This window comes from Macaca fascicularis, chromosome 20 (assembly GCF_037993035.2).
Source record: "Macaca fascicularis isolate 582-1 chromosome 20, T2T-MFA8v1.1".
NCBI classification, from domain to species: domain Eukaryota; kingdom Metazoa; phylum Chordata; class Mammalia; order Primates; family Cercopithecidae; genus Macaca; species Macaca fascicularis.
In genome coordinates, this window is record NC_088394.1 from 20,114,161 (window position 1) to 20,132,896 (window position 18,736).

The 18,736-nt window shown below is 42.6% G+C and overlaps 1 protein-coding gene across 17 annotated transcripts in view; it reads left to right on the top strand.

Moving 5' to 3' along the window:
* The window catches only part of ACSM1 (acyl-CoA synthetase medium chain family member 1), a 58,733-nt gene extending 42,283 nt beyond the window's left edge, over positions 1–16,450 (top strand). For 13 of the 17 annotated variants that reach the window (XR_012429356.1, XR_012429357.1, XR_012429355.1 and 10 more), the window contains 6 exons: positions 2,402–2,482; positions 3,013–3,114; positions 12,437–12,564; positions 14,162–14,261; positions 15,473–15,592; positions 16,113–16,450. Coding sequence is in view for 10 of the 17 variants with exons in the window: in XM_005591403.5 (XP_005591460.2) it covers positions 2,402–2,482; positions 3,013–3,114; positions 12,437–12,564; positions 14,162–14,261; positions 15,473–15,592; positions 16,113–16,199 (618 nt within the window). In the remaining 7 variants the exon portion in view is untranslated. Of the gene's footprint in view, positions 1–196; positions 2,483–3,012; positions 3,115–12,436; positions 12,565–14,161; positions 14,262–15,472; positions 15,593–16,112 lie in introns of all 17 variants that reach the window. The other 4 variants (XR_012429353.1, XR_012429354.1, XM_005591404.5 and 1 more) reach the window with 2 other exon arrangements.
* The last annotated feature ends 2,286 nt before the right edge of the window (positions 16,451–18,736 follow it).

The following is an 18,736-nucleotide window of genomic DNA, read 5'->3' on the forward strand; positions in this document are numbered from 1 at the left end:
GGTCCTGGGATTCGTTTTCCTTTCAAAGTGGACAGGTCCCTTCTGGATGGTCATGATATGCTCAGCGACTGAGCCCAGCAGATGTGCTGAATTATGCCACATGTGCGGGACACAGCCCCATCGCATGCACAGCATTGTTTGATGCCAACCAGAGGTTCTAGAGTTCTAGGCTAATTTGTCCCAAATCTATCTGCAGAAAGAAAATGTACAACTCATCATCTTACCGCAGGACCAATGTGCTGAAAACTCTTGGACAAAACCTTAAAAAGGGGTCTAAGGCTGTTTTAACACTGTCCCTGTGGTCATCAGCTCAGAGGAGCCACAGAAGGTGGGTGGGATAGGAGACTCTCTCCAGCAACTTGGAGACCACCTCCTCCAGCAAGTACTGTCAGCTCCACTAACCCTCCCTAGGGCTGCAAAGGCAAGTGGAAGCTGGCTCCAAAAGTTCATTGCTTGGTATTTAGGAGGACAACTCACAGGTTTGACTGTGGAATACTAGCAGGGTGGATAAGGGAGCAGATACTTTCTGTATATACCAAACACATATACACACAAACAGTGTCATTCCAGAGTATCACTGAGCTGCCAGGTGGTTGGGGCATTTAGAATACTATGCATGTCCGGAAGTTCAAGGACCTCATCAGTTACAGTGTGGGTAAGCATCTCTTCCAACACATTTGCAATCCATTTCCAATGTTGGACAGAGCCACTTTCCCCCTCTGCCTCCATTATCCCTCTAGCACATAGAGGATGACTGCTATCCCAGGCCCTGTGCAAAATTATTATTTTAGTGCCAACTCACATACTCAACTGACATTATTTTGCAAAAAAGTATAATAGCAATTCAGTTAATTTGTCTGCTTCCAGACCTGAAAAATGGTGACACTTTGGGCCTATGTTTGAATGGCCTACGGGTCATATTTGGACAAGGAGGATGGTGGGCCAGGACAACACACTACATCCATGACTCCAATATTTGCAGCACTAGATGGTGCTTAATTTCTCAAAACACTTTCACATCTGTTCATTCATGTGTGCAACGTTTTCCACATGCCTAGAGTGTGAGCAGTGATGTGGCAGTGGGCAAAGATCTTCCTATCCCAGGAGCACAGACCTGGGTCCAAGTCTCCGCTCTGCCAATTATAGCTTTAAGACCATCGGGATCCTATGTATGCTTTCTCACCTCAGCTCCCCCACCTTTAAATGGAAATTATAGTGCCAATCTTAACAGATTGTGATAAGGTAAATAAAAAGAAGTATATAATGCTCTGGCTGGTGTCTAACCTGTAGTATATGCTCACATTGCAGCTGCTGTGGTCCTTGCTATTTTTGATGGGTATTGTTCCAGATGTTGGAAGCTCAGGGATGAATAGGGCAATCTCTATTCTTGGGATGCTCACTATCTACTGAAGGAAACAGACAAGCAAAAATAATTATAATGCCCTGTGGGCTGCAATGGAAGTATGGGAGAAATGCTTCAGAAAGAGAATCTTTCCCTTGACTCCTCTTGGAGCTTGAGTAATAGCCAGTAGTCATCATTCATTGAACACATGGTGTGTGCCTTGTATTATGCAGAATTTTCCATATGCTTACAAGCACTCTGGGAGGTAAGTGTTATCATTATTGCCCTTTGATGGAGGAGATCAAGAGGAGATCAAGAGGGATTAATTGGCATGCAGTTAGTGTGTGGTGGAGTCAAGATTCAAACCCTCATTGGTCTGAATGTAAAGCATGCAGCTATAGAAATAAATATATTTGTGAGAACAATAAAGGAGGAATCAAGTTCATCAGGAAGACAGATGAAGATAGGGCAGTGCTAACAGAGAGAACAGCACAAGCAATCCAGACAACCTCCACACACACTGAGGCATCCTGCAGGGTGAGATTCACAGGCCTCTTCCTACAGGTTACTGATGACAAAGGCAACATCCTGCCACCCAGCACAGAAGGAAAAGTTGGCATCAGGATCAGTCAAGAAGTTGTGGCAGAATCCTTATCACTACTTAACAGCCCCACATAAATGTTTGTTACATAGACTAGTGGCCTTCCCATAGCAAACTGACACATGCCTGTTCAATGGTGGGCATGCCCCACATTACATGCCCACAGCCAGGAGAATACCCTGTTTCCTCTTTCTTTGCTTCCCCATTGGATTCTGTAGACTCTGCACTTAGTACAGAGCCAGACCACACTGGTTGCAGAAAATGACTGTGGAATAGAGTTGGGTCAACACCTTGAGCCTAGACCCAGGCTTTCCAGCTTCCCTACAAGGGCTCTTTGTGCAGCATCCATTGAGCAGAATACTACATCTCTGAGCAGGGGATGCTGTGTATGATTCTGGCTGCTTTGTGATCAGCCTGACCTCTCTGATCAACACAAATCTTCTTTCTTTTGTGAACAGGGAATAATTTGTGCCACCCTCCGGGAAATGAAGATCAAGCCAGGTTTCCTGGGGAAGGCCAGTCCACCCTACGACGTCCAGGTCTGGTCCTAAGGGCATTGGCAGGGAGCAGTTAGGGCTCAGTGGGGGTTGGACAATTTGACACCAGGTGACAACACCAGCCACACTTCTCTGCCCCAGTCATCCTTCCTCCTGTCTTCTCATTTTTCCCTTCAGTCTCCTATGGAGGTCTTGGTTGAAAACTGCATTATTGTGGGCAGGAACACCACTCACCCTAGCAGCTGGGGCATCACACACAGTGGGTAGGAAAGAGTACCTAGAAGCTGCACTGGCAGCCCTCTCTAGCAACTGGTGCTTTTCATTTTTCTTGATCAGTGTTTTCCAACTTGAAGACACATTGGTGACATCTACTAACCCATGAAACATAGACCCTTGGCTTGAGTTTCACATTGGCTTCTTTTAAAGGCTTTTGATAGTTTTATTCCATTTTCTGATGTTTCTTCCATTATTTTATCCACACTGGTGTTCCATGCGTAAGCCAGACAGTGCTTGGGTGGGACAGAAGGGCTGGGGTCTCCTGCAGGGTACGAGTCACAGGCCTCTTGCTACAGGTCATTGATGACAAGGGCAGCATCCTGCCACCCAACACAGAAGGAAACATTGGCATCAGAATCAAACCTGCCAGGCCTGTAACCCTCTTCATGTGCTATGAGGTAATGACCCCCCATCTGCCACCATCATGATCCCAAGGATCCCGACAGGGAGCTCTGCATGGTGAGGCTTCTTCAAGTCTTCTTTTATTTGCTCCAACTCAATGAAATGAATGAGTTTTCATTCAACTCGAAGCTCACAGTGCACTTCCCCATCCTTTCCTGTCGTAACCCACCTGGGACTTTTGGGCTGACGGGGTAGAATGAAGACTGGCTTCAGAACCATCAGACTTGCGTTCCAATGATCTACTGTGGTCAAGAATATAGGCTTTGACTGGATTCAAATAATATCATCTCACTTACCAACAACATAGTGTAAACAAATCACTTATCCTCGCTGAGCCTCCAGGGAACTCTATTATCCAATTTTACAGAGAGAAAAGCTGTAGATAAAAAGCATCGCACTTCCTCTGCACATCAAATACATAGTAGGTTTAGGATTTTAAAAAATTAGTAACCCAGAGATTATAGAAAACTGAGATGGATTATAAGGAAACCTGCTGAAAGTCCTGATCAAATAAGCAATGGCCCTCCCAGGATAGGAATGGCCACAAAGAGGAAAATCTTAGCTTCCAATATTGGCCATGGAAGGATGACCAGACCCTGAAATTGATTTCAGACTTCATCTCCTTTCTCCAAAGACACTTCACTGGCAGCTGTCCTGGTGTCACTGCCATCCTCACACTGTGGTTTCAAGGCAGCGATGGTTTCTTTGTGATACTTTGACCAAAGGGGAACCTACAGGCCTTAATTAGCCTTAATTCTCAGCAGCACAATTTAAGGTTGGATAAAAGAAAAATTAGGCCAGGCGGGGTGGCTCACACTTGTAATCCCAGCACTTTGGGAGGCCTAGGCGGGTAGATCACAAGGTCAGGAGTTTGAGCTCAGCCTAGGTGACACAGTGAAACCCCATCTCTACTAAAAATACAGAAGATTAGCTAGGCATGGTGGCACGCACCTGTACCCCCAGCTACTTGGGAGGCTAAGGCAGGAGAATCACTTGAACCGGGGAGGCAGAGGTTGCAGTGAGTCAAGATTGCACCACTGCACTCCAGCCTGAGCGACAGAGCTAGACACCATAAAAAAAGAAAGAAAGAGAGACAAAGAAAGAAAGAAAGAAAAAAAAGAAAGAGAAAGAAAGAGAGAAAAATTAAACATGGGGTAACATATATATATTATACAATGTCCAGGCAACTTTGAGAACCACAGATATATATCTGCATATTACTATCATTTCAGGAGATTTTTTAAAAATAGTAGTACTTGGATCCAACCAGAGATTATGGTTGAGCTGAAATGGGGATAATCCAAAGCAATATTTAGAGAAAAAAGAAAAAAACAAGGTCTTGCTCTGTCGCCCAAGCTGGAGTGCAGGAGCGTGATTAAAGTTCACTGTAGCCTGGACCTCCTGAACTCAAGTGATATTCCCAGCTCAGCCTCCCAATTAGCTGGGACCATGGACAGGTACCACCACGTCCAGTTAATTTTTTTATTTTTTGTAGAGATAAGGTCTCACTATGTTGCCCAGACTAGTTTCAAACTCCTGGGCACAAGCAAACCCCCTGCCTCAGCCTCCCAAAGTTCTGGGATTACAAGCATGAGCTATTGAACCCAGCTAATTTTTTTTTTGATTGAGCATGACATATTTTATTTTCCAAAGGTGTCCTAACATATACCCACACCTACATGTCCATGAAATGTTAGGCTTCCTCCATTGAGACTTCTTTGGGTTTTTATCCCTTGTTATTTATATAAAAGTATTACAGAATTACCATGAGACCCAGCAATTCTACTTCTAAGGCTATATACTCCCAAGAAGTGGAAGCAGGAACTTGAACAGATATTTTATTTTTTACTTTATATTTTATTTACGTAAAATATAACATAAAATTACTCTTTTCACCATTTTTGAGTGTACAATTCAGTAGTATCAAAGTCACAGTGTTGTACAGCCATCACGATTACCCATCTTCAGAAAATGTTTACCATCCTAAACAGAAATTCTGCTCAAAAAACAGCATCTCACTGCCCCAGTCTCCAGTATGTGATAACCTCTAACCTACTTTTTAAAATATATGAATTTGCCTATTTTAGGTTCCTCATATAAGTGAAATTATACATCATTTGCCCTTTTGCGTCTGGCTTATTTCACTTAGCATAACGTTTTCAAGTTTCATCTATGTCTTAGCATGTAACAAAATATCATTCCCCTATAAATCTGAATAAAAGTCCACTGTATGTATACAATACATTTTGTGTACCCCGTCGTCTCCTAATGGGCATTTTGGTTATTTCCATATTTTGCTTATTGAGAGTATTGCTGCTATGAACGCTATTGTTTAAGTATCTGTTCAAGTTCCTTCTTCCATTTCTTGGGAGTATAGACCTAGATGTGGAATTGCTGGGTTCCATGGTAATTCTATGCTGAACTTTTTGAAAAAAATTACCAAACCACTTTCACAATGGCTCCACCATTTTACATTCCCACCAGAAAATTTTTTATCCATTTTGAGTTAACTTTTGTATGTGTTGTAAGGCAACTTCATTATTTTGCAAGTGGACATTGAAGTTTCCCAACACTATTTGTTGATGACTGACTTTTCTCCATGGACTGGTTTTGGCACGTATAGTTAAATCAATTGACAATATATAGGAGAGTTTCTTTCAGGACTCTCTATTCTATTGCAATGGTCTGTCTATCTTTATGCCAATACCACACAGTTTTTATTACTGTAGTTTTATAGTAAGTTTTGAGATCAGTGTGAGTTTTCCAACTTTATTATCCTTTTTTAAAATTTTTTATTTACTTATTTTTTTGAGACCAGATTATGAGACTGGCTAATTTTGTATTTTTAGTAGAGACAGGTTTCTCCATATTGCCCAGGCTGGTCTTGAACTCCTGGCCTCCAGCGATTTACCTGTCTTAGGCTTCCCAAAGTGCTGGAATTATAGATGTGAGTAACCATGCCTGGCCTTTATTCACCTTTTTAAATATTGTTTTGACTGTTTGGGGTCCTTTGAGATTCTCTCCGCATTTTAGGATAGGTATTTCTAGTTCTGCAACAACAACAAAAAAGCCATTGGGATTTTGATAGGAATTGTGTTGAATCTGTAGATAGCTTTAGGCAGTATTGTCATCTTAATATTAAGTCTCCAATAAATGAGTATCATATGTCTTTTAATTTGCTTATCTGTTCTTTAATTTTCTGTAGTAACGTTTTATATTTTTCAGGGTACAAGTCTTTTGTCTCCCTGATTAAATTTATTACTAGCACTACTGTCTTGTATTCTTTTTGATGCTATTGTAAATAGAATTGCTTTCTTAGTTTCCTTTTTGGAGTTTTAATTTTTAGTGCACAGAAACACAGTTGAGTTTTTGTGTGTGTATGGATTCTGTTTTTTACAACTTTACTGAATTTGTTTATTAGCTTTAACCTTTTTTTTTGAGTGTGTAAAATTCTTAGGGTTTTCTATATATGGTCATGCCATCTGCATACAGAGATAATTTTACTTCATCTTTCCAATTCAGATGCCTCTTATTTCTCTTTCTTGCCTAATTGATTTGGCTAGAACTTCCAGGACTATGTAGAACAGAAGTGGTGAAAGCAGGCATCCTTGTATGTTTGGTCTTAGGAGAAAATCTTTCCAATTTTCACCATTGAGAATAATATTAGCTGCCGATTTTTTATATGTGGCCTCATCATGTTGAGGAAGTTTCCTAGTTTATTTAGTGTTTTTACCATGAAAGAGTATTGAGTTTTCTCAAGTGCTTTCTCTGCCTCAATTGAGAGAAAACCATGTGGTTATTTTCTTTTCATCCTATTAATGTCGTTTATTATATTTGTTGAGTTTTGTATGTCGAAACAGGAATAAATCCCACTTGGTCATGATGTATAATCCTTTTAATATGTTTCTGGATTTGGTTTGCTAGTGTTTTGCTGAAATTTTTGCATCAGTATTCATAAGAGTTATTGGTCTGTAGTTTTCTTCTCTTGTAGTGTTTGTCTGGCTTTGGTGTCAGGGTAATGCTGGCCTCATAGATTGACTTATAAAATTTTTCCTTTTCTTTAATTTTTTAAAAGAGTTGGAAGAGGATTGGTCTTAATTCTTCTTTAAATACTTGTCAGAACTCATCAGTGAAGCCATCTAGCCTAGGCCTTTTCTCTGTTGGAGGGTTTTGTTTACTAATTTTACCTCCTTATGAGTTACAGATGTATTCAGAGTTCTATTTCTTTGTGATTCATGTTTTTGGTAGATTGTGTGTTTCTAGTAGTTTTTCCATTTTATCTAGGTTATCAAACCTTTTAGCATACACTTGTTCATAGTATTCTCTTATAATTCTTTTCATTTCTGGAAAATCTTAGTAATTTTAATCTTCACTTTTTTATTAATCAATCTAGCTGAAGACTTGTCATCTCTTCAAAAGAAATAACTTTCGATTAAGTTTTCTTTGTTGTTTTTCTATTTACCATTTTATTTATATGAACTCTAATCTTTATTTCCTGCTTCTGCTGTGCTTGGGTTTAGTTTGCTGTCCTTGTTCTGATTCCTTAAAGTGTAAGGTTTTCGGTTTGAGATCTTCTTTTTTAACATATGTGCTGAAGACTGAATGTTTGTGTCTCCCCCAAATTCATATGTTGAAATCCTAACCCCCAATGTAATATTTGGAGATGATTATATCATGAGCATGGAGTCCTCATGAATGGTGTTAGTTCCCTTTTTATTTTTTATTTTAGTAGTTTTGGTGGTACAAGTGGTTGTTGGTTACATGGATAAGTTCTTTAGTGGTGATTTCTGAAATTTTAGTGCATCCATCACCTGAACAGTGTGGTCTTTTATCCCTCACCCCCTTGCCAACCTTCCCCTCTAGTCCCCAAAGTCCATTATATCATTCTTTGCCTTTGTGCCTTCATAGCTTAACTCCCACTTACAAGTGAGAACACACGATATTTTGTTTTCCATTCCTGAGTTACTTCACTTAGAATAATGGCCTCCGGCTCCTTCCAAGTTGCCACAAAAGACATTATTTCACTGCTTTTTATGGCTGAGTAGTATCCCATGGTGTATATATACAACATTTTCTGTATCCACTCGTTGGTTGATGGGCACTTTGGCTGGTTCCATATCTTTGCAATTGCAAATTGTGCTATAAACATGCATGTGCATATGTCATTTTCATATAATGACTTTTCTTTGGGTAGACACCCAATAGTGGGATTGCTGGATTGAATGGTAGTTCTCCTTTTAGTTCTTGAAGGAATCTCTATACTATTTTCCATAGCAGCTGTACTAATTTACGTTCCCACCAGCAGTGTTAAAGTGTTCCCACAACCATGCCAAAATCTATTGTTTTCTGATTTTTCAACTATCGCAATTTTTGCAGGAGTAAGGTAATATCTCATTGTGGTTTTAACTTACATTTCCTTGATGATTAGTGATATTAGTGCTCTTTAAAAGGCAACTCCGGTAAGGTTCTCCAGAAGAGTCCCATTCTCCATGTGAGGCCACATCAAGAAGACAGCCGTCTATGAACCCTCACCAGACACCAAGTTGGTTGGTGACTTGATCTTGGATTCCCAGCCTCCAGAGCTCTAAGAGATAATATCTATTGTTTATAACCCACCCAGTGTATGGCATTTTGTTATAGCAGCCTGAATAGGCTAAGACTATGTGTGTAAATTACCTTCTTAGCACTGTGTTTGCTACAATCTATAAGTTTTAATATGTTGTGGTTTTTATTTCATTTGTCTCAAGATAATTTCTAAATTTCCTTGTGGTGTCTTCTTTTTTAGTTAAGAGTATGTTGTTTGATTTTTCAAACATTGGAAAAATTTGTGATTTTTTAAAAGTTTTCCTTCTGTTAATTCCTTTCATGTGACTTGATAAGATGCTTTGTATAATTTCTGTCTTTTAAAGTTAGTTAATACTTATCTTCTGGTCCATCCTTGAGAATGTTCCATGTGCACTTGAGAAAAATGTGTGTTGTCCTGCCATTGGATGGAGTTTCCTGTATATGTCTGCTAGGTCCAATTAATTTATGGTGTTGTTCAAGTCCTCTATTCTCTGATTGATCTTCTGTCTGGTTTTTCTACTCATTATTGAAAGTGGTATATTAAATTCTCCAGCTATTGCTGTAGAACTGGACACTTCTTCTTTAAATTCTGTCAATGTTTGCTTCATGCATTTTGGGGCTCTGAAGTTTATTGCCTATATGTTTATGATTATCGTATCTTCTTGGTGAATTGATCCTTCCATTAATATATAGGATCATTTTTTATCTTTTGCAATTGTTTTTGACTTAAACTTTATTTTGGCTGGGCATGGTGGCTCATGCCTGTAATCCCGGCACTTTGGGAGGCCGAGGCAGGTGGATCACTTGAGGTCAGGCGTTCAAGACCAGCCTGATCAACGTGGAGAAATCCTGTCTCTACTAAAAATACAAAAGATTAGCCAGGCATGGTTGTAGGCGCCTGTAATCCCAGCTACTGGAGGCGGAGGTTGCGGTGATCTGAGATCGTGCCTTTGCACTCCAGCCTGGTCAATAAGAGTGAAACTCTGACTAAAAAAAAAAAAAAAAAAAAAAATTTCCTGTCGAATATTGGTATAACAACCCACAACCCAAGCTCTCTTTTGGTTACTATTCACAGGGAATATATTTTTTTCCATCCTTTAACTTTCAATGTATTTTGGTCTTTTTTTTTTTTTTTTTTTTTTTTGATGGAGTCTCCCTCTGTTGCCAGGCTGGAGTGTAGTGGTGCGATCTCAGCTCACTGCAACCTCCAACTCTGGTTCTGGTTCAAGTGATTCTCCTGCCTCAGCCTCCCTAGTAGCTGGGATTACAGGCAGGCACCACCATGCCCAGCTAATTTTTGTATTTTTAGCAGAGACGGGGTTTCACCATGTTGGCCAGGATGGTCTCCATCTCCTGACCTCGTGATCCACCTGCCTTAGCTTCCCAAAATGCTGAGATTATAGTTGTGAGCCACCGCACCCAGTGGAATTCGTGTCTTTAAATCTAAAATGAGTCTCTTGTAGATAGTGTATATTTGGATCGTGTTTTATTATCCATTTAGCCAGTTCCTTCCTTTGGATTGGAAAGTTTACTCCACTTACATTTAAAGTAATTACTGATAAGGAAGGACTTCTACCATTTTGCTATTTGTCTTCTGTGTGGTTTAATATTTTCTGGCCCTCCTTTCCTTTATAACTGCCTTCTTTTACATTTAGTTTCCTTTTTGTAGTGACACATTTTTTTCCCTTCTGATTTTCTTTTGTTTATATTCTATAGATATTTTCTTTATGATTACTATATTACATACAACATCCTAAGGTTGTAACAATCTAATTTGAATTAACACCTGCTTAACTTCAATTGCATTTAAAAAAAAAATCTACTCCTGTACGGTTCTGTCTTCCATTTATGTTGTTGATGCCACCTTGTACCTCTCAACTCAGTCCACAAAGGCACTCACATTGATCTAATATCACAAGTGGAAAACAGTATTACTTGTCATAAACAGAAGGCATTTATAACCATAACTATAGGCTTAAAAAAAATGATTTTCTCATAGTCTACCTAAATCCTATTCTCATTGAAAGCTCTGATCCTGAAGCATGGCTTCCTCTTGAGACTTCCAGAGAGTTCAAAGCATATCAGCACTAAAGTAAGAATCAACTTGATATACTCAGAACAATCAGAAGTGAATCCAAAAAGGGATGTAATTTGATGTTTTTAAAATGTTTTTTTCAGGTAGCTCTTAAAACCATTTCATGTTCCACAAGAGGTATTGCTTAGGGATCAAGTGAATCGGTCATGAAGCAAGAATGAAATTCAAATATCAGCCCTCTCAGTGAGCAGCTGAGTGACTTTGAGCAGGCAAAGGTGCCTCCCTCAAGCCTAGGTTTTTTTCTTATTTAAAATGGGCTACAAAAAAAGTGCCAGCTTCACACAAAAACAGGTATGTAAATGTACATAGCAGCTTTACTCAAAATCGTCAAAACCTGAAGACAACAACCCAGATGCCTTTCAACAGGTAAATGGTTAAACAAAAACTGAGCTACATCCATAACATGGAATACTGTTCAGCAATAAAAAGGATCAAACCATCTGTGCACACAACTCGGATGAATCTCTAGGGAATTATGCTGAGGAGAAAAAAAAAAAGTCCCAAACAGTTATATGCTGTATGAGTCTATTTATATAACATGCTTGAAACAACAAAATTATAAAAATGGAGAACAAATTAGTTGTTAGCAAGGGGTCAGGGATGTGGAGAGGAGAGGAAGGGGGAACGAGAGGGAGGTGGGTGTAGTTTTAAAAGAGCAGCATCAGAGACCTTCCTGATGAGGTGGGGAAGGCACAGTCCTACATATGCGATAAAGCTGCATAAAACTAAATACACACACACACAAGTGAAATGGGAGATCTGAAGGCTGGTGGATTGTATCAAGGTCAGTATTCTGCCTGAGATGCTCATCTATAGTTTTGCAAGATGGTACCACTGCGGAAAACTAGTGACGAGTACCGAGCATCAATCCATATGATTTTTTGTAACTACATGCCAGTCCACATTTATCTTAAAACGAAAAGTTAACTTAAAAACATACTAGATGCATAGGCTTTCTGCGAGGATCAAATGAGATAGTATTTAGGGAAGAAAATTCACTCAGCAAATGTTTATTGACCCCTCTCATCTGTCCAGACTCTATGTGAATGCTGAGCTTATAGCAGTAAACGAGGTTCACACTATAATGGGAATGTCATTCTAGTGTAGTGTCACACAAAATGAATATATATATATGGAGAGAGAGAGAGAGATGAAGTCTCACTCTGTTGCCCAAGCTGGATTGCAGTGGTGCGATCTTGGCTTACTGCAACCTCCACCTCCCAGGTTCAAGTGATTCTCCTGCCTCAGCCTCCTGAGTAGCTGGGATTACAGGCACGCGCCACCATACCCGGCTGATTTTTGTATTTTTAGTAGAGATGGGGTTTCACTATGTTGGCCAGACTGGCTTTGAACTCCTGACCTCGTGATCCACCCACCTCGGCCTCCCAGAGTTTTGGGATTACAGGCGTGAGCCACCATGCCAGGTCGAATTGATATTTTTAAACATTGTCATTGAAAGCGGTTTCATCACAACCACTCATAGAGCAGTGGCATGCATCATACACTACGTGTAATGAAAACAGACTCAGAGAGATGGCAAAACTTGCCCAGGTACCAAGTAGAAACAGAAGCAGAATTCAAACCCAGATTGGAACCCAAAGTTGTGACTCATCACCTCTAAATTCACTGCCTTCAACAAAGAAGCTCTCTTTTTGCAGGGTAACCCAGAGAAGACAGCTGAAGTGGAATGTGGGGACTTCTTCAACACTGGAGACAGAGGAATGATGGATGAAGAAGGCTACATTTGTTTCCTGGGGAGGAGTGATGACATCATTAATGCCTCTGGGTAGGTGTGGCTGATGCTGGGCTGGCTGTCGTTGCTGTCACATGCCTCATGGAATCTTGCTTACCTAGACATTTTTTCTTGCATTGGTGATGGGACCCCCAGCCCATGGTGCCCTGATTGCAAAATGAAGTTCAAGAGGGTCTGGACGAGGAGCCATAATAAGACATTGTGCAATTTAAAGTGGGGTATGGGGAATGGAATTGAGAAGGGAGACTATCTTGGTCTCCTAGGTTCAGGGAGCCTATTTCATGTTTGTGCCCCTCTAGTGCAGCACCAAATGTCACAGGGCAAACATAGTAATAATAATAGCTAACCTTTAGTTATTGTTCATTATTATTATTATGAATATATTTGCTATTAATCTATGAGCATAATCTATTAGGAATAGATTAATAAATCTATTATTATAAAATTATTTATTAGTATAAATATATTATTCATTGTAACTATTTAGCTAACCTAGAGTACTTACTATGTGAAAACACTGTCCTTAATGCTTTATATAACCCACCTCTCAACTCTGGATGGGAGATGTGATTATTATCCCTGTTTTACTAACGAGGAAAGTGGGTCACTGACCAGCGAGAAAATTTGCCTAAAGACTCAAAGATAGCACAGGATGCAATCCAGATTTGAACTGAGGTAGTCTGGCTCTGAGCCCCTGTCCCTAACCCCTACATGATTTTTTAAAAGGTACATTACACTACAGTAACAATTTTTCTTGGATATTTTAGAGAAATTGATGGGATTTTTTTTTTCTTTTCTTTTTTTGAGACAGAGTCTCGCACTGTCACCCAGGCTGGAGTGCAGTGGCTTGATCTTGGCTCACTGCAACCTCTGCCTCCTGGCTTCAAGCGAGCATGTCCAGCTAATTTTTATACTTTTAGTAGAGATGGGGTTTCACCATCTTGGCCAGGCTGGTCTCGAACTCCTGACCTCAAGTGATCCTCCTGTTTCAGCCTCCCACAGTGGTAAAATTACAGGTGTGAGCCACCACGCCCAGCCTGGATGGGATTTTTTTTTTTTTTTTAAATTTCTAAAACATGATGTAATGGAAATTTACACAGGGAGTAGATTTTAAATGCTCTTACCACAAAAGAAAAAAAGAAGGCAATTGTGTGAGATGATGGATATGCTAGTGTGCTTGAGTGTTTTAATCACGTTACTGTGTATATGTACATCAAAACATCATGTTGTAAGCCTTAAATATATGTAATAAAAGACGAAAATCCTGCTGATGCAATGGGAAATAGTATGCAGAATTTGCATGAATGTTTAAGACCAAGTTTGAGGCTTCCAAGAGATTTCGTGTTAGGGGAAGTTGCTTGGGCCAAGCCCGGAGGAGACAAAACATTCTCCCTCCTCCATCAATACAGGCAGTGAGGCAAGAAGCCGGGAGCACCAGAGTCTTGTATTTCTCAGCCTATAATGTCCAGCTCTTTACACTTTGGGCCCATGACACAGACAAGTCAGGCGTCTCTGGCTTCCTATGACCTCCACCCTCTATGCCAAAGGAAGCTGCGACTCCAAAGCAGGAGATCTGGGGACTTGGTTCACCCCAGCCCCGGCATCTGCCTCAGAACCCTTCATCCTCCAGGTATCGCATTGGGCCCGCAGAGGTTGAGAGCGCTTTGATGGAGCACCCAGCGGTGGCGGAGTCAGCCGTGGTGAGCAGCCCAGACCCGATTCGAGGAGAGGTGAGGAGAACACAGAGATCATCATGTCTGCGCGTGCGCACTAGGAAAGCAGGGGCAGGGGAAACATCCAGGCTTTACCTGTGCAGCCTTAGTGGAAGGGCACAGTGTGCATGTGCACTTACATGGTGTGGTCACCAGGGGGCACTGTGGACTCTCTGTGGCTCTGAATGAAAGGATGCCAGATACTATTTAATGAGCTCTTATATATACCAAATCACTTAACTCTCACACAATGTAGTAATCTAAGAACACTTATGCTTTTTATAGATGAGGAAAGAGAAGCAGAAGGAGGTTAAGTAACCTGTCCACATCACGCAGCTAGTAAGGGGTGGAGGCAGAATGGCATCTCAGCAATGTGGCTCCAGAACATACATGCATTTGTATATTGAAAAGTATTATTAGGCCAGGCACGGTGGCTTATGCCTGTAATCCCAACATTTTGGGAGGCCGAGGCGGACCGATCGATCACCTGAGGTGAGAAGTTCAAGACCGGGCTGGCCAACATGGTGAAACTCCATCTCCACTAAAAATACCAAAAACTTAGCCAGGCGTGATGGGGGCGAGTGGGCGGAACCGGGGGTGGGCACCTGTAGTCCCAGCTACTTGGGAGACTGGGGCAGGAGAATCGCTTGAACCTGGGAGGCCAAGGTTGCAGTGAGGCAAGATCGCACCATTGCACTCCAGTCTGGGCGACAAGAATGAAACTCCATCTCCAAAAAAGAAAAAAAAAGTCTTTATTGATCACCTTCTATATGTGAGGCCTTGTGCAATAAAATATGGATAACACTGCTAATATAAAAATAATAAATTGGCAGTAATTATGAAATGCCCATTGGGTTTCTGGCTCAGAATTACATATATAATAACAGTAAAAATGATGAAAATATTGATGACAGGAGTAATAAATGTAAACTAGCTGGATGTTTTATATGTATTATCTCCTGGAAGCTTTAAAGAAACCAAATGAAGAATGGAGCCTTTATTGTCCCCATTTCACAGAAAAGGAAACTGAGGTTCAGGAGAGGTCAAATAACTTTTCAAGGCATGGAGTGGGAATTGGAAGTACAGGGATTTACACCTGGTCCTCTCCTTTTCCAAAACCACTGTAGGGTTCAGTGTCACCTTGTTTTACCACTCATTCAATAAACATTGACTTTTTAAGCTATGGAGTAGGTTGGCACTCACTGTGAGCCCATGCCTTCATTCTGCAGGTGGTGAAGGCCTTTATTGTCCTGACCCCACAGTTCCTGTCTCATGACAAGGATCAGTTGACCAAGGAACTGCAGGATCATGTCAAGTCAGTGACAGCCCCATACAAGTACCCAAGGAAGGTGAGTGAGGGCAGATGGAAGGGATTTGATGCCCCTGAAGAGTTCCCTGCTAGGACGGGCTAGGTATCACTGTAGGTAACAAACAGCCCCAAACGAAGGTTTACAACACTGAAAGCTCTTTTTCTGCTCATGCCTCATGTCCTCCATGGCTCTCCTGGGACCTGTCCTCCACATCCCCTCATTCTGCCACCAGAATAAAGGAGCAGCCTCCATGTGGGACCTGCCAGCTGCTCTAAGAGATGAAGGAGAGGGTGGTCAGTCTTGATGGCTCCCAACTCTTTTGCCTCAAGGTTATATGCTTCACTTCCACTCACATCTCCTGGGTCAAAGCAAATCCCATGGCTACATCCACCTTCTAGGGGTCAGAGGGAGAACCTGAAATACTTGGGGACTCCATTAAGGCCACCATATGGTATCAGCCTGCATGGGAGACTGCAGAGGGACAGAGGAGGAGAGTGGAGAATTGGTAGGAAATGGCAGCAGGACTGAGTCACTGTGGATTTGCTTTATCCTCAACCAGGTGGAGTTTGTCCCAGATTTGCCAAAAACCATCACTGGCAAGATTAAACGGAAAGAACTTCAGAAAAAAGAGAAGGGTCAGATGTAATCAGCAGTGAACTCACAACCCACTGTGCACCTAAGGCAAATCCCTGGCCACTCTAGTCTCCCCGCTATGGTGAAGATGAGGGTGGGGCATTGAGAGTGTTGATTTGGGAAAGTATCAGGAGTGCCATAATTCCAATGTTTTTGTTCTTTTAAGTTAAATTCAGTTACTGTGCTTCCTCCAAGTCCTCTGTATCTTTAGAATTTCCCAGGTGAGCACTCAGATTGCAAGTAATAAAATACTGATATCAACAATACCCTGTGTTGAGCATTTATTCTGGGAATTAACTTATGTTAAATGCCCTCCCTCTGTAATTCTCCCTAATCTCCAACCTGAGATATCTTGGGACCAGATTCTCCCTCCTGGCACCAGCATCTCAAGGTAGCCCTAAGCACCCTTCAACAGCCAGGACACACAGGTCCAGGAGGGATGCCCATGTGGCTCCAGGCACCTGCCCGTGGCCTGGGTGAGGCCCCAGCAAGGCCAGGGAAGGACGCATGTCCAGGGTGGTCAGCATTGGCTTGGGGACTACACTTGCCTGCCAGACCACCTCTGCCGCCCCACCCAATGGGCTTCCGCACAATGGTCTTCCACCCAGTGGCCTTCTGCCTTTGTATCCCCCAATAATGCCCATGTGCACATGCATCCCAACCTAAACCTGGCATGCATGAGTGAGAGCCCCAACCTCTAGGGACCCAGGACTCCTGTAGCCCTGCCATGGGCCTAGGAGCCCTGCCTCTAGCTTTCCCCAGTAGGAACCTACATATCAGCCCTTCCCAGTGACCCAGGAACTCTGTCCCCCAGCCCTTCCCAGAGGACCCCACTCATTCACCCTCCCAGGACCCAGGGTCCCTCCAACCCAGAATCCCTTGACCACAAACAATTTTCCTTCTTTGAATCTTACCTTCTCCAGGCATCTAGAGCCCTCCTCACATCCCTGGCCTGGAATTCTATAACCTGACCCTTTTATCCATCCCTCCTTGGGGCCTAAAAGGGGACTACCAGGGGGTCACCAGGAACTTGGAAGAGCAGGGACAGAAAGGGTCCAGCCCGGGAATGAGAGGAGCACATATCGTCCCCTTCTCACCCACAGAGGTTCCTGGGTTTCTTAGGTGCACAAACCCAGGAACTCACAGGGAAATAAACAGACACCACAAGCACAGAGACACTAAGGCACAGAACCACTCCAGCTTCACTTGGGCACAAAGGGGTATGGCCCACAGACAGGCTTACACACACACACACACACACACACACACCAGGAGATCACAGATACACAAGGCCATGAGACACAGCCCCACAGGGCAGATCCCACACACAATGGACACTCGTGCATACACACACACACACACACACAGTCACAGACCTACAGGCAGAGAAACAGACACAGAACACAGACATTAAGAGAAACATAAACACACAAATACAGACACAATCAGGGACATCCAAAGGAGAGGCAAATTCACACACACAACACACACATACACACACACACCAAACAACATACATACAGATACAGAACACAGACATACAGAGACACTGTCGCAGCAGCACACATGCCCAGAGACACATTACACAGTCACAAACACACAGATTTGCACAACCAACACACACTCATTCAGGAAGACACACAAATATATGCAAAGACAGAGAAAAACAGAGCTGTCCAGAGACAGCTACACGGTGACATACTCACAGATACTCAGACACACAGGTGCATACGTGCAGATTTACACATCCAGACATGCACACACTCCCAGACCCCAGCCCACAGGACAACCACATGGTGATGGCACTCCACAGGGCACTCCTAAGGCAGTGGAGAGAATAGATCCAGACATGACCTGGCCCTCCCAAGCTCTCTTGGAAGGGCGTATGTTCCAGGTTCCAAACCCAAGGCTGGGTGTGTGCCCCTTTCCAGGCCTTCAGAAGGGCTGTTCCTGGACCCCAAAATGCCAGAGAGGCCAGGGTTGGGTGACTGTGGGGACAGGGGCACAAGGTTGAGCCTGGGACCCTGTGTGGGTATGTTTAGACAGGGCAATGTTGCATGGCACTTAGCAGATCTAGGAAGTCAAGAGAGAAAGAGAGGTGTGCCCCCCAGGACCCTACCCTGGGCCAGAGTGGGCTGGCACCCAGGAATCAGAAAGAATGCGAAGTTTCCAGAGAGGACCTGTCCTTGGGTTGGGGGTTGGGGGATCAGGTCGGGGAGGGGACCTTGGAAGAGCATGGGCTTCTTGTGGATTGCCCACTGTGAGGCCCCAAGTACTGGGCCAAAGATTTGTGGAGAGGGAGTATAAATCCTCAGGGTATGCTGAGGCAGCTTCCAGACAGGAGAAGGTTTGGCAGAAACCACAGTTCTGCTCCTGAGCCTCCCGCTACCCTGCCCCACGTGTCCTGCTGCTTCACTGATAGCTGATGGCCTTTCTCTATGACCTGTAGCTGAATCTCCCACCAGCGCTTGAGGACTTAGTTTGAACCAGATCCTTTCCCAGAGCCCCTTCTCCTCCTCCTCCTCCAGGTGCCCAACAGCCATCCCTTCC